The following is a 16,047-nucleotide window of genomic DNA, read 5'->3' on the forward strand; positions in this document are numbered from 1 at the left end:
GAACGTTGAACAGTTGTCGAGACGTGTGAATGTCAGCCATTTCGAAGCAGGAAATTGGGAATGCTCGGGGAAGTTATACTTGAAGGAATGAAAATAAAGACAAAATCTGTTCAATTTTTATAATAGATTCCTTATATTGTACAAGATTTCTGATGTCTCGTTAATTGTTTCATTTCGAAAATGCATTTAAATAGGCTCGTTAAGAGCCAGCAACGAGATGATTTGGTTTTTATACTCGCGACGTTGTGTATTCTGATGGGAATGCAAAAGTATGAGATCCAAATGCACTAACACTCGGTAGTAATCCAGCATTCGGAATGATGTTCCACGACAAAGTTAATGTTACGTTTTTATTGCCCCTGTGAATAAACATAATGATTGTGTAAAAAAATACAACATTCAAATTTTCATATAATCATATCCACCTAAATATTTAGTATGTTTATTACCTAAGGCCGTTGCCGTCATCCCAAAAATAATATTTTGTGTTCATGTTTTTGAAATCAAGAACAGCATTGTCGCCGCGCAGAACAATTTTGTCCCACAGCACAATCTGTCAAGTAAATTTATGTGATATTAATGCAACTAAAAAAAAATAAAACAATTGACTGTTCATTCGTACAGATTTTTTACTATTAGTGTTTGTAAGTTTTTGCTAAGGTGATGCAGTTTGAACTTTTTCCAGCAGATATTGAACTCTGCAGTACGCATCATAATATTCAATATTTATTTTTACCTGATTCAGCTGATTAGCCTCAGTTTGATATTCAGCTGTAAGATACAAAAATAGCTGCTTGACATTCCAGTTGAACAACGGAGTGAGATGTATAAATGTTGTTAAGGAAAAACTAATTAAAAAACTTCAATACACACATAACCTGTCAGCAATCAAAATATCTGTCATTATGTCAGAACTGAACCATAATTTTCTATTTTGCACTATCATGAATATCTTGTTCACAAATAAAAGCTTGGCTTATTAGATTTTTGCAAACTCTTATTATTTAACTTTATAACAGAGAAAATTTTGTGATTGACTGTAAAAATGTGATAAAAAGGATATCAGTTTGTAGATCAAAAGTAAGAAATCCCAAATCATTCTTTTCTCTCGAAGCGCTGTAGTCGGGTACATTTTTCCTGTAACGTTTTGGTAAGACATTAGTATTTTATAAGTGCTTTTTTACAAAGGCATCTGGTTAAAGTGTTTCCAAAGATAGCTATCCCCAAGGAACGCATTTGAGAATACAAGTGTATCATTATCAGCATTTGAAAGATTAATCCTCCAAGATTCTGAAATTTTTGCTTGAGAATACTCATTCATTAAATATTTGTAAACGGATTCATTTTTGAAACGCATGAAATATGGAACCCAAGAAAAGTGGTCGTTACCTTAAAACATAAAAAATGCAGAAAAAGAAATGAAATTCGTAAGGAGCAATTAGCGAACAACTGTTTATTGTATTTATACTCACACTACGACTTTAACAGTATTCAACGATGCATTTGCTCTGTAGTCAATAAACACCGTTGATAAAAAGCAGCAAAAAGTCAAACAAGCCGAGACACTGAGTGTGTACGCCAATATAGCGTTTCCCCTCGTCAAAATAGTATGCATCTTGCTGTTATTTATTATTTCGTTTACGACCCACTTAATTAATTTGATGTATCTACGGTAAAAAAAAACTAAAAAAAATAACAATGCAGAATACAATTTATATTAATTGGCACCACGCTCATCAACACAGATTGAATAAATCCATCTTTTTTTTCCGATCCCAACGTCATCAAGCTCAACGTGTTACGATTTCACCGGCCAGTCTAGGAACCACGGAAATTCGAGTTGTTAAACAAGCCGAACGCTATGCAAGAGAGAATACTGACGACGACATATGGGATTTGCCCTTTCTGATACCTGAAATTTGCTTGGATAATGATTATTCCTCCACAGCGCTGCTGTCGTAATTTTTCCAATCGACAATCAATAAATAATTATTCATATTTTTTATTCCAGTTTTCATAATTGTTTAGAAATCATTTAGGAAAACCCAGAAAATCCTGTCAAAGTTTGGAAAATTGTAATTTGTTTATTATTTATAAGGGAAGTTGATAATTTATCAGTTGCACAAGTGGGAGAGAGAGAGAGAGAGATAGCTAAACATGGTTTCATTCGGACATTCTTCATTTTTCGAGAAAAAAAATTACATCTTGTTCTGCGATAAAATGAAAATAGCATAATAGCTCATAATATATTTTCTTCCAAATATATCAAAAGCTTCTCGGAATAAATTGCGTATCAGGATATTTACCGACCGAACATCTTGTGGATGAATCAGAGCTTTAAAATTTGACTGCAAGGTGTCGCATCATGTATATTCCTCATTTCATCGTTATATTTATATTTATTATTGCGCGGTTAACTGCAACACTTATGTTGCAGCTTGTAAAGCGGTGCCCGTCAAAGCACTTGCATAAAAAAAATATCGTTCTAAAAAATTAATTAAACAATGGCTCTGTGGCGTACGTTGCCACCGAAAATTATCGAGTCTTCGAAAAATCTTACACGTAGCGTTCCAAGCGTGTCCTACCACCCTAACGTAAATATGTGCATTTTAATCATATCTAACCTCCAGTTCTGCTTGATATTTGCCGAAAATGGAACTGTATCCATTTTGATTTTACTCAAGGGATTGGAAAATTTTATGTTTATCACGAATATATGTATTAATTACTCAAGCACCGTGGATGTTTAATTCTCTCTGCCATCGAATAAACCGTTAGTACTTAGACATGAATTTTCCAAAGTTTGTACTGTGTGAGGAAAAATAGTTATATTGGAAAATTCTGCAAATATAATTTGAGCCTTCAGTATTTGTATGTTCAGATTGAAATACAATAATCATAAAAATTTCTCGTTCGAATTTGCATAAATAGTCATCAACGCTGGAACTTGCACTAAATGACACTAAAGTGTCCAACCTAAAGAGTCCAACAAAATGAATTAAAAAACCAATTTGTAATTCTCCAATTTTGTTCCTCCCCTAATTTGCAAATCGTAGTTTTCAAACCTTCACAAATGATACGTGAAATAAACAATTAGAGAATTACAGATGTTTTTTTGTTCACTTTGTTGGATTCCAATGTTGCAATTTTGGCGTCATCAATCTGATTCATCGATGCCCTTGAGAATATTGAAATTGAACGTAGAAACCTTTTTGGCACAGATGTTATTACAAATGTGACGTAATTTCTTATACTTAGAATTTAATTCATCAGGTTTTGGATCATTATGAAAATCCGCGCAACGTTGGAAGTCTCGATAAGAATGATAAAACGGTCGGAACAGGTTTGGTCGGAGCTCCAGCCTGTGGAGATGTCATGAAACTACAGATCAAGGTGGATGAAAATGGGAAAATCGTTGATGCTAAATTTAAGACCTTTGGCTGTGGCTCGGCCATCGCTTCTAGTTCTTTGGCTACTGAATGGGTGAAAGGCAAAACTGTAATAAGACCTACCATGATCAAGTATTTTGCTCATCCAAAATTCCATTCATGGTCATTAATAAAATAAATATTTTGTTTGCAGGTTGATCAGGCACTGAAATTAAAGAATACGGATATAGCAAAAGAGCTTTGCCTTCCTCCTGTCAAGCTGCACTGTTCCAGTAAGTATGCCCAATTTTCACACAAAAATGAACTATTTCGATGTATGCGTGAATTCTACTATCGAAAGGTTTTCCTATTGTATTGTAGGAATAAGGTAAAAACGTTATTAATGCACTCTTTAGCATAACACGTTCTTTGACTGTTATAGGAAAGTTTAATTATAGATTATTTTTTTTTTTTCAATGACAATGTTAATGATGCATGACGAAGTTTATATTCGATTTCTTGACGCATCGAGAAGATTGAAATGATTGTTATTTGCAGTAATTATTTCATATATTTTTTGTGAAAATTGTTTTAATTTATTTTTTCAGTGCTTGCCGAAGATGCTATAAAGGCAGCTCTCTCAGACTATCGTATCAAGCAACAGGAAAAAACTGATAAAACAACTGATGCTGTTAAGGCTTAAAACTGAGAAGGATGACATAAAAAATTTCAATGTATAAAAAGTTGAGAACAAAAGTAGAAATCTGGTGAAAACAGTCTTATTAGGATTAATTCGAACATTTGGTTGTTGAAGGATGTTGTCCAATGTGATGTATCTCAAAAGATGTAATTATTTTGTGCATATGGACCAGAGTTTTTAAAATATATACTAATACGTAGTTCAAAGTCTTCGAGCTTTCGTGTTAGAAGTGGATAAAAAATCGACCATAATTTTTAATTTTCCATTTGTCTCTATCCCTAAAACACCGAAATTTGTGTGAAATTCAAAGTTTTGCAACATTCAATTTTTCATTAGAAGCTGATTTAAGAAATAGAGAAAATCAATTCCTTAATTATCGAAAGGTCAAATAAATATTTTTAGTTATCACAAGTCGATAAAGTTGAAAATACGGGTAACTTGATGAGGTGGGTATAACTTCATTATCCCGTAATAAGCTGAAACTTGGTTACACGACCGTGCTTGGTTAACATTGCAGACTATACGTTTACACGGTGCTTTTATTCCGGTCCGGTTTTGTATATACAGACGGGTATATTTATATATTAATAGATATGCATTTTGTATTTCCCAAAAATTGTACCCAAAAATTTCCCCCGTCCCAAATCTATATTGATATATAACTAAACTGGAATAAGAGCATGTACTCATTTCCATTCATCACGAACCATACGATTACGTGGTGGGGTGGTGGTGCCGTCTTCTCTCTGCGTCGTGTATTGCGCTCGCGCCATAGTAAAAAAAAACACGCGAACTATATAACTATATATATTACCGAGTTATACTGATACGTTCGAAAGATCGTAGATGTTTATAACGATGTTATTTAATTCTGCGTTTGGGAAAAAATGCTATAATTCGTACGATCAATTTTATTGACTTGAATTATCCACGAACAGAATCAAAGTTTCAACAAATTTGAAAATCAGCGAATACAGAAAGTTATTAAACAAAAGTTAGAAAAAATATAGTGTTGTGTTTATGCGTTTGAAGATCTGACAGAAAATCTTGAGCCGGTACGATGGATGCCGTTACATTGTTAATAGTAGCCGGTTTCATCCACTGTTCTCTATTCTTTTTCAACATTATCTTTCGGGTAAGATAAGAACTACGATTCAACTCCTTGAAGACAAAAACTTAGAAAAAAAATGTTCAAATGTAAAGTTTATTTTCGAAACTGCAACTTTCACACAGTCTTGTTCCCACTATCCATATCTCTACTTTCTTCAAAATACTGGACTTGAGATACAAACACTGTGTGTGAAATGGTCAACCGCTGCCTTCAATCGAGCAGTTGTAAGATGGGGGATGGATCGATCAAGATTTTGGTTCCTTTGGTTCAATATCGGTGCTATTGTTAGCATTGTTCTGCTGCCTATTGCTTCCTTCCTTGTTATTAAAATGACAATCGACGCGTGGTCCAGCGTACCCTCCAATAGTGGAGGGGAACCTGTCATGGCATTGGAACTCATGGTATAGAAAAACAATTTTTTGCTCCTTGTATACTTCATTTTTTTTTTTACAAAAGCAAATGTCCATTTTGAAAAATTTTGCATTGTCCATTGAAGAGATCAAACAAGAGCAACCGATATTAGATAATTGAATTTCAATTTAAATCATAAACCTTATAATTTATTGTGCTTTCAGTTACCCGGAGTCAATGTGCCCTTCAGTGACATTGGATATTACGTTGTGACTCTAGGACTGTGCAGCATAGTTCATGAATTTGGCCATGCTCTCGCAGCCTCCAGGGAAGATGTCCAATTATTTGGAGTTGGTATTCTGATTGCTTACATATTGCCAGTAGCTTATGTCTCAATGAGCAATGAACAATTGGCGTCTTTACCAGTGATGAATCAATTGAGAGTTTTGTGCGCTGGAATATGGCACAATATAGTCTTAAGTGCTTTTGCTGCTCTCATACTGTCAATGAGTTCATGGTTCTGGGCACCACTGTACACTTATGGACTTGGAGTCTCGGTCAAGACTATCACTACTGTAGGTTTTCATATTTATTCATGAGAATAATTTTTTGAAACATCAATAGAAATCAAAATGAATGCTTATAGTTGATGGAAACATTTGCAAAACTATTATTTCGATGATAAGTTCGTAAAAATAGTAATTTGTGTGTGCATACTTTGTTTTTGTTTTTTTCTTAGAATTCTCCTTTGTTAGGGCCAACAGGTTTAATGACTCAGGACGTAGTTTACAATTTGAACGACTGTTCAATCTCAAACAGCGACAACTGGTATAACTGCATACTTGAAGCAGTGAATCACCCAACTCCTGGTTACTGCGTCTCTCAAAATTTAGTTGAGGTGTGTATTTTGGTTGATACCATTTTTGATTATCAACCAACTTTGATCGTTATTATTTATTTTCGCAATTTTCCAATAAAACTATTGGAACTATTTCTTATTGTGGGAAAACGATGTTGAATTTTGAATCATCAATCCATTCAGGAATACGATGAATCTGCTCCAGCAAAAACAATGCCAAACGGAGTGGTTAATTGCTGTACTCCCGATAGCGAGAGTGCCGGCAGTCTTTGCTTCGAATATATTGAAGGCCCTCAGTCCGCGCCATTACAATTACCGCCTCACTCTTGTTTACCTGCTCGAAAGATCATCGAAAGCTCTCATCGTTATTGTCAAACGAGCTATCATTGTGCGGTTCAAGATACACATTGCATGAGACCCTCATTAGACAATACAACTAAGGTGAGAAACAGTGAGAATATTTACTTTTTTGTTGCGATAAATATTCTTTGAGCTCCCTTGATTACTATTTTCCCGTTTAAAGATTGTTCGAAAAAAAATTATAATTCATTGGCTTACACAGCCAACAATTCAATCCCATAGATATAAAACTACTGTCGTTTGTAAAAAAAATTCGACTATCTGCATAATTAAATCATAGAAAATTCCTGAATATAAATAGTTTCGTAAAAAATTATTTAACACAGAGTCAATTAATTGTCAAATTTGTTAATTTTGTAGGATACTTTTAATAGAATTTTTTTTAAAAGACCTTTATTTGCAGGTTGATAAAATTACTTAACTTTGATTTCAGGTGGTTCAATTGAAGAGGAAAGTCGGAAAAGACGTTTTATTTTTCGGACATCCTGCGGATATTTATCGTACGGTAGAAATATCCGACTGGATACCGAAATATCAATTTTTGAATCCTGATTTGCCCGAATCTCAGGCTCTTCTGGCAAAATATATAACAATAATATCGGCTGGTCTAGCGGTCGTGAACGTCGTTCCTTGTTTCTTCTTCGATGGTCATCATATTGTCAATGTACTTACACAAAGTTTGTTACGCACGCGAGTACGTCACAAGAGCCTTCGTCACGCTATAGCACTCACAATAACTTGTATAGGTACTTTTGTTCTCGCTATGAACATACCATCAATGTTTATGAATAAATAGCTGTAAGTAGCAATTAAAAAAAGAAGCAGAGAAATACGTATTTCTTTCAAAAGTACATTTATATTTATTTTGTTACGAATATCAGCCATTTCTCTAAACTTCTAGTCAATTTCAGGAGTTATTTTGTTCGGTCCAAATTTCTTTGCAGCTCCCGCAATGAATTTTCTCCGTGTACAATCAAAGATTTTATTGCAAACTGTAAATAAACGAGGTTTTGATAATCATTTGAAAGATTTTGTTTGAATTTTTCCATGAGTTTAGGACATTTGGGTTGGGACGAGTTGCATTTGAGGAATCTCCGCAAGACACTCACTTCATCTTTAACATCTTTATTTGCCCTGAAGTCAGATTTCACCCAATCTCTCATGTAATCACGATCATGCTTGTCTGGAATTTTTCGTACTGTTTTCATTATATTTCTGTACAGCTTAAGGACTTCTTGATGGACCATAAACTGGAACAAAGCATTTGATAAGTTGAAGAATTGAATTTTGGTACTGAAGTCTATAATTTATCATTCAACAATAAATTTTCCAAATGATTCAATGAAATCGGTGTTGGTTTCGAATGTTTTATAATAATTAAATAGGAAGAAAGTTTATTGGAACTATTGAAAAACGTAATGCTCCAATTTGTTAAAAAACCTGATTTTAATCTGAAAGACAAATTGATTTTGATAGTACAGGTTTGGAATGTAGTATCTGAATCTTAAATGGAGAAAATTGTTGATCATCAATTTAGTACGAAACTGACAAACGAAACTTTTTAAATGCTAAACTGCATTAACAATTGAAAATTTGAAGAAATTGTTTAGGTTTTGTTTTTTTTTTTCATAATACCAGTGATATTATTTTATATTCATTTTGAGTATCATCACTCATGAAAAATTTCTACGATTGATGTGTACAAGAAAAATTTTAAGTGGAATAATCCAAATAACCATCAGTTAGAAAAATAGTGATGAATTCTGAAGAAAGGTTAAACCGATATTGTTTCAAAATAATATACTAAAGAATAAAATAAAGTGATTCATTAACCTCCTTAAGACTCATAGTAGTTCTGGGAGTTTTGGGCAATTTGGTTGCCATATTTAATCGGCTTAAAATCATTTTTAATTATTAATTAATCACAGTTGATTTTCGTTTTCCAGAGTAGAATTTCATACACTTTGTAAACATTTGAAATATTCGATTCACTCGTTCATTCAACCGGTATCCGGTAACATGATAGCGCGAGACTGACGAGGTAGAAAATTTTCCGTTTCCCACATCCCATATGTTTATGATGGGGATGTTCTAGAGTGGCGCTTTTTTGTAGCGGTTGCGTTGGGTAATGTGCAATAGGTGGTTTTTCTCTCTACCGGTGTGCTAGATTTTTGTCTATTTTGGCTGAAAATTTGTAGATAATACGGTCAATTTTCATATATGTTCGCAGGTGAAATGGTCCCATAAGTTGTACATTTTAGTAAGTAAATTTCATCCAATAATTTAAAGATTGATTGTTTTCAGTATTTTCCATTCATATGTTACATATCTTTCATTCTTTAAATATATACGCAACTTCATTTCATTTTCGTATTTCACAATTCGTCTAGAAGAATGATTACTGTTTTGATTTTTTTTAACCATCTTTGCATATGTTGGAGCAGAGACTCATTACGTTAGAATATAGGAATACTTTGTTGAGGCATCATAATATGCGGTCAGGATATATACAATATGAAGTTCGATTTCGTGGAATGTTGAGAAATGGCATCTTGTAATATTTGTAAAAATTTGTTCCAATTGAATAATATTTTTTTTACGTTTTTTACGTTTTATGAGCTTTTACTCTGACTGTTTTTTTTATTATATAGAGTAAGTGCAGCTAATTTGGGATAGCCTTATACACGTTATTTTGTATTCCAAATTAGCTTTCTTTCCTCTATACCTTTGTACTATTGAAATCTCGTTCATTATAAAATAGAGCGATATACCATCAGAGAGCAGCACCTGTGCTTTCAAAACCCCGTTCATAGCGATTTTCCATTTTTCTGCGCATCGAGTATGCGCAAGGGAACGAATTTATCTTACGAAGATATTCTCCTTATAAATGTGAATTGTGTATGTTCACATGCATGTACACTTGCGCATCTATGGCATGCATGTGTGTTTTTATAATCTCAGTAGGAAGCTTACGTGTGTACGTGAAAGGCCAAAAATATGTATCGTCGTTGTTGTTGACGATTTTCTATGAGGCAGGGGAGACAAAGCGATCCAGGGTAAGCGAATTTCCGGAACTTCGAGGAAAGATCCTGTGGGATAATAATAATAATAGAGAATTGATAACAATAAACTTTACGGGCGTCGGAAAAAGAGTATATTGTGCTAGTAGCGTGTCGTGTAAAGGCACAAAAGGGAGGGGAAAACACGCAAGCCCCGAACTAAACACAATGGACACGCTTCATTGGAGGGAAGGTAAGGACAGTCTTTCTTTCATGTATGTGGTTGACCTTGTTTGTTATTTTTCATTTTTAAACGATGTTTTAGAAAAATCATGAAAAAAAAACATTTGGCATCGCCATCTTAGGACATTTTTTTTATATAATGTACGGAAGTTTTTGCTTTTTTTTTTTTTACAGAGTTCATATACATACGTCAGATTGTACGGCCTTATGAGTGAAAATGTCGTAAAAAATGACACTTCACCGGATTGTTACTTTCGCATCATTTATTTCGTGAAATGCAAGACTTATTTTCATTTTGTTTCACTGTATAAAGTCAAGAAATCCGGTAGTACATCATCGCTTGAACTTTTATTACTAGATTTCTTGATTTTTTAAAACAATAACAGATTCGTTAGAATGATCTTTAACCTTCAAATTTTTGGTTTCTCGTACATAATTCCAAATCATACCAAATATCTTGATTTTCAGAACTTTCATTTCAGCTTGTGCTAATATTTCTTTAAGTTGTTTAAGGTATCAATATAGTAAGAAAAACTATCTTCCATGATTTTGGCTATCTTATTTGACTCAACGAATATTACTTCCGTTAAAATCAATTTCTTGATGTTTTTTTTTTATAAAGTTCAATCGCTCAAGATTGAATCATCCCCGGTCACAGAAAAAATTTGAATTTTGATGACTCAATTATTTTGAACTCTGACTTTTGTTACATTAAATTTAATTAGTAGAGATTTGAATTCTTTGAGAACAAATGTTTTTGAGAAATTTCAATCATATGATTAATCCAGTTGTAATGTTTCATAATTTCAACAGTGATGCGCATTGGATTGCAAACAAATAATTGAAACTTTCCTCCGTTTTTTCAATTTCACATAACATTATTAATTTATTTTCCAGTTAACTACACTCCGTAGATCGTCAAGTTTAATGGATAATCTACGTTAGGGTTGCCAAGTCCTTTGACAATGTATGTAAGCTATAAATTATAACGCTTTTGTGTTGTTTTAAATGATCAATAGAATTTGTAAAATTTGTGGTCTGCAATATCAATGGCAAGTCTGTAGCCAAAATTGAATAGTCTACATTGATACGTGTGATGGTTTCTTTTTGATTGGTTAGCACCCACAAAATTTTCACTTGATATGCTTCTTGATGTTTGACAGATATGGTTGAGAATTTTTCTCTCAAAATTGGATTTTATATATCTGAAGAAAACGTTATGTTTATATTGATAAATTTGGGCAAAAGAACTCGTCATTTGTCATTAAACATTCAAAGGAACTGCTCTAAATTTTCAGATGTTTAGTCCAGTTCAGATAAAGCAAGAATATCCTGGTGTGGATGATGGCAATCAAAACATAACGAACGGCGTACCTGCTGCTTCGGATTATCCGATATTTACTAATCAGGATGTCGAATACATGTATCGTCAATTGCCACAATTTTGGGGACAGGCCCAGTTGCAGACAAATCAAATTGTTGAAGATCTTGCGTCAAAAGGTGAACCTCATGTTCGTCAGGACATAGCACATAATCAGGTAAATATAATATTTTCCTGTTGTATCTATCATTTTCAGGGTATAAGTTGAAAATACAAGTTGAAGAGAATTCAGTTTCACACAAAAACTTACGTATTAACTTCTTGATTCATCCTGCTCGTGTTACTGTGCAGAATTATGGGATTAATGTGTTTTTCAAAGATATTTGTATTTTTGATTGATCTTACCAAGAAATTTTCATATTTTCCGATTAAGAGTATGGACAGTCGACTAACCTCATTTGGAATTTTTGAAATAAAAATTCTTTGACACAATTTAGACCGATTGAAAAAAGGCTCTGTCAGTCTATGCAGGGCGATGACAAAAATGGGCTGACAGAGCCTTTTTTTAATCAGGAAAACTGTCAAAGAATTTCAATTTTGAAATTTGCAGCTATCTCTCTCGCACTCGCAGTTGCGATATACCAAGTGATCCATGCTCTTAAAGCGATTTGTTTTTCCTTTTTCACAGTCGAAATACAAAATTTGATCAAATTCCAATTTACCAGAAATGTTTCAAAAAAGAGCGTCAATCTGTTATTTTTTTTTTCATAACGTCACCATGATCAAACTAAAGTTCACTTGTAAAGTAATGAAACAACCGTTGTCTGAACCTTAGTCTCCAATGCGAAAAAACTCCTAAAAATAACCGAAGTATCATTGCAATCCATATACACATGTCGAAAGAAAAAATGCATTGAAACGCAGATGACGGTTTTTGGAACAACAAATCAGAGCTCTCAGTTTTACCTGGTTTCTTTTTAGCCACCGGTTCAACACGTGGCAGTGACAAATTATCTTCAACAACAGTCGCAATCGCAGCACGTAATGCCTTTCCAAGTTGAACAGCAGCATCCTCATGAGCAGGACAATCAACAGCCAGGGGGGCTGGGTCAACAGCAGCAGCAACAGCAACAACAACAGCAGCAGCAGCAGCAACAACAGCAGCAACAGCAACAGCAGCAAGCTCAACAATCGCAGCAATCGAATTTACCTCATACGAGTCAGGATTCGCATCAGTCTCAATTAATGATGCAACATCCCGTATCGTTGAACCCGTCGTTACTCGGTGTTCAAACACAAGTGACAACAGTACCAACAACGAAGCACAACGGGCCGGGGAGGCCGCCGAAATCGACAACAGGAGGGAGCAGCCAAGGCTCGCCACCGAAAAAAATGAAGTGTCAGTGTGAGATATGTTTCAAGGAGTTTGGCCACAAGAGTAATTTGTTTATACACATGAGAACGCACAACGGTGAGCGTCCATACAAGTGCACTCAGTGCGACAAGTGTTTTACGCACAGCGGTAATTTGGCGATACACATGAGGACCCACAGCGGAGAAAGGCCCTATGCTTGTCAAATATGCGGCAAGATGTTTTCCCATAGCGGCAATTTGTCAACACATTTGCGCACGCATTCCGGTGTTAAGCCTTACAAGTGTCCCGTATGCGGCAAAGAATTCCGTCATAGTGGTAATCTCTCGATTCACGAGAGAATACATTCCGGTATAAAACCATTTCAGTGCAAAGTATGCGGCAAAGAATTTTATCACAGTGGCAATTTAACGACCCACATGAAAAAGCATCCGATAGGCAAAAATCCCCTTGAACAACAACAGCAACAACAGCAACAACATTGTAATGAAGAAATAATCGATCGTAATGATCCGAGAGTAGATCCGCTCGATGTTACCTCTAATAACCCCGTTAGACTGGCGGTAAATGTCGCTTCATCGGCGAATCGCGGCATTACAGTGAGGAATAACGTTGATCGTGATTCTGTAAAGAGCGAGGGACGCGAGGACAAACGCGGTGATGAATCTTTGCAATTTGCACCACCGACGAGTTAATGCCTCGCTGGCTCGACTCGCAACGAATATGCCTTTAATCCTTATTGGTAAAAACGCCGTTTGCTGAGTCGATCGTCCAACGCGATTCTTCGGGCTCATCAAATATTGCCCGCAAAGCAACAGAGACAGACATAATAAGAGAGAGAGAGAGAGAGAAAAAAAGAGGGAGAAATGCGTTAAAAGTATTTCATTCAAAATACATATTCAAATATATTAAAAGTAAGTGAATTTACGTTTGTGCACAAAGTGCACGAATGAATAAAAAAAAGTCGCGTTTAAAAAGGCGATTTACCCTGGTGAACAATTTCGATAACTGTGTGTTGAAGATAGACGAATCTCTTCCTAAAAAACAGAATGAAAGGGAAATATCTGATCGAGAAAAAACTTATGTACTTAAGATCTTATTATTGTGCTTCATTATCGCGAGTGATTGCGCGAAATAATCGAGTGTCTGCGAGTTGCTTCTCGACTTTTCGAATTTTCAAAATCTATTCTTTTGTTCGCTCATTTTTCTTCATCCCACACGCATTTTTATTTAAATTTGATTGAAATTGAATCAAATTACGTTTTAATTGAATCCTTCAAGAAAAAAAACTTGCATGTATTTTATTAACCACTAAATCACGAGCCATTAAAAAGTTTATTGGCTCCTCGGGAAATATAAAGCATTCGATATGATCAGACAAACGTTGAATCGCTTTAAAATCAAAATGAGACATTTTCACAGAGTCGTTTTTCAACACGATATTATTTCTTCATTTCGTTTTTTCAATTTTATCAATCGTTTGAAATGCGACGAGAGGTTGAATGGCTGTTTTTAGAATAAACAATCTTTTAATGCATTACTTATCAAAAAGTCTAATCGTTGAGTCATTTTTCTACTCAATTGAAAGATCAACATTATAACAAAATCATTGTTTTAACGAGTTTCGAATACTTGTGTTGTGAATCATAATACCGAACACGTATACGAAATTCTAACGTGATAAAAAGATCGATAATATAAAATAACAAACGGGAAAACAAATTAAAGGTTCGATCGGACTCTTGGTTATATCGAATACATGCACTTTTTATTTGAATCTCAAACCAACGACACAATTACGTCGTTTAGAGAGTTTGTCCCGGACGGTTAAATGACGCAATATTCTCTGAAGATTTGTGTGCGGGTGTGTGTGGGTTTTCCTACGTGGCATGTTTTCACTCCTGTTTCTTCGCAGTCGAAATACGATCCGGATAAAACTCTCGAGAGCTCCTCGGATTCACACTGGTGACAAAAGACTTTATATTGAAAAGAAGAAAAAAACGAAACAAACAACAGAAAACGACTTGCACATCGATTCAAAAGAAGCAAAAAGGTGGTTTTAATGATGAACACACCACTAATCCGATTGTTGACCGCTTCTACGTTACAATTATTGCATTTATATTTGTGCAACAACTATAAAACAAACAAAAACTTGATCAGTTGGCCCATAGTTTTTAATCTTTGTATCCCAAGGCAAATATTTTCTCCAGTAAATACTGTGTTACTTTTTAAACGTTTCTTTTACTATTCACTTTTATTTTTATTTTTTCTCAACGTTTGTCGACAAATACCAAAGCAAAATTCAATGTTCACGATCATCATGTTGCTGTGTCATCTTAGATGGAGTTAATGTCTCATGATCACCCTAATTTTTGTAAATTCCTAATCCTCAATCAAAATACTACTTTGTCCTGACTGGTTCTTTGAACAAAACGGCTTCTGTTCAAACCGATTCCATTTGCACCATATCTCCGCGAAAAGTCTAACTTTCCGTTTCGCTGAAATCAACTTTTCCAAGGTATGATAAAAAAAAAAGGGTACGCGACATAAAGGGAAAATTGCCCAATTTTAAGTACATTCCACATCTCGCCATGGTTGCTTGCAATTTTTTTTTTTTTCAATTCTCAGCAATTCTCGGGAACGAATTGCATAATTTTATATCAATTATTAGAGTGCATCGTGTTCTCGGACAGAGAATCAGATTATTCTGATCTCTCAAAAATCTTCTGCAGAACGTAAGAAAGAAGGAAAAAAAAAGAAAAAGAAAGGAATTTGATCGTATTTTGAATGATCAAAAATTATTTCAAAAGTTTCTTGATGTTTTTTTTTGTCAACATATGACATAAGGTTTTTCTCATACACCTTCATTTTTTCAGATGCAAAGATATTGAAATTTTTATGGAATCAAATTATTGGTACTTTTTTTCCCAATGGATTTTTTACCTTTAAAATCGTTTTATGGGTTCAATGGAGCCTTACTTTTAATCTATTTGAGGCTACTATTCTTTCAGCAACTGTCGCAGGAAATTGCGAATTTCCTGCGGAACAGTTGTCCAAAGCCGTTGGCAATTTGTTTTTTCTTAAATTGGATAGAAAGTGTACGTTCGAACGAACTCGTCCAGATAAAAGCTTTTCGAGTTGGTCACTGTAGCGACATCATGTGCTGGGTGTTGAATAATCATAACACCAGGTAACCTTGAGATCGGAGCGCGCGTATTGCAACCGAATTCCAACTTGCTAGTTACTATTTTTTTATTAAAAAAAGTTCTTAATTTCAAATAAGGTAAAAAATCGTCAAGAATGCGTACAAAAACTGTCATCGATGGCATAAATGTGACTTTCACGAGGTGAATGTTCGAA

The 16,047-nt window shown here is 34.5% G+C and overlaps 5 protein-coding genes across 5 annotated transcripts; 3 read left to right on the plus strand and 2 right to left on the minus strand.

The window, feature by feature from the left end:
• Nucleotides 1–105: 105 nt before the first annotated feature.
• On the minus strand, nt 106–1,890 carry Spase22-23 (Signal peptidase complex subunit Spase22-23). Its single transcript, XM_043413013.1, has 5 exons — nt 1,473–1,890; nt 1,064–1,137; nt 737–825; nt 450–553; nt 106–359 (listed from the first exon to the last, which is right to left on the minus strand). The coding sequence occupies exons 1-5, from the start codon at nt 1,613–1,615 to the stop codon at nt 230–232; spliced, it is 540 nt and encodes a 179-aa protein (XP_043268948.1). The 5' UTR covers nt 1,616–1,890; the 3' UTR covers nt 106–229.
• Nucleotides 1,891–2,417: 527 nt separating this feature from the next.
• Nucleotides 2,418–4,277, plus strand: IscU (Iron-sulfur cluster assembly enzyme). The gene is made up of 4 exons (XM_043413014.1): nt 2,418–2,594; nt 3,274–3,498; nt 3,583–3,661; nt 3,977–4,277. Exons 1-4 carry the CDS (start codon nt 2,505–2,507, stop codon nt 4,069–4,071), a joined length of 489 nt encoding a protein of 162 aa, XP_043268949.1. The 5' UTR covers nt 2,418–2,504; the 3' UTR covers nt 4,072–4,277.
• Nucleotides 4,278–4,548: 271 nt separating this feature from the next.
• On the plus strand, nt 4,549–7,776 carry S2P (membrane-bound transcription factor site-2 protease). The gene is made up of 6 exons (XM_043413002.1): nt 4,549–5,203; nt 5,302–5,580; nt 5,755–6,105; nt 6,270–6,428; nt 6,573–6,830; nt 7,183–7,776. Exons 1-6 carry the CDS (start codon nt 5,129–5,131, stop codon nt 7,543–7,545), a joined length of 1,485 nt encoding a protein of 494 aa, XP_043268937.1. The 5' UTR covers nt 4,549–5,128; the 3' UTR covers nt 7,546–7,776.
• LOC122407048 (LYR motif-containing protein 2) lies at nt 7,586–9,846 on the minus strand. Its single transcript, XM_043413015.1, has 4 exons — nt 9,723–9,846; nt 8,583–8,933; nt 7,859–7,999; nt 7,586–7,741 (listed from the first exon to the last, which is right to left on the minus strand). Exons 2-4 carry the CDS (start codon nt 8,652–8,654, stop codon nt 7,664–7,666), a joined length of 291 nt encoding a protein of 96 aa, XP_043268950.1. The 5' UTR covers nt 8,655–8,933; nt 9,723–9,846; the 3' UTR covers nt 7,586–7,663.
• A 20-nt stretch (nt 9,847–9,866) lies between these two features.
• Nucleotides 9,867–14,920, plus strand: LOC122407042 (zinc finger protein 391-like). The gene is made up of 4 exons (XM_043413003.1): nt 9,867–10,001; nt 10,889–10,958; nt 11,290–11,529; nt 12,294–14,920. The coding sequence occupies exons 3-4, from the start codon at nt 11,290–11,292 to the stop codon at nt 13,377–13,379; spliced, it is 1,326 nt and encodes a 441-aa protein (XP_043268938.1). The 5' UTR covers nt 9,867–10,001; nt 10,889–10,958; the 3' UTR covers nt 13,380–14,920.
• The last annotated feature ends 1,127 nt before the right edge of the window (nt 14,921–16,047 follow it).

This window comes from Venturia canescens, chromosome 2, assembly GCF_019457755.1.
Source record: "Venturia canescens isolate UGA chromosome 2, ASM1945775v1, whole genome shotgun sequence".
Lineage (NCBI taxonomy): Eukaryota > Metazoa > Arthropoda > Insecta > Hymenoptera > Ichneumonidae > Venturia > Venturia canescens.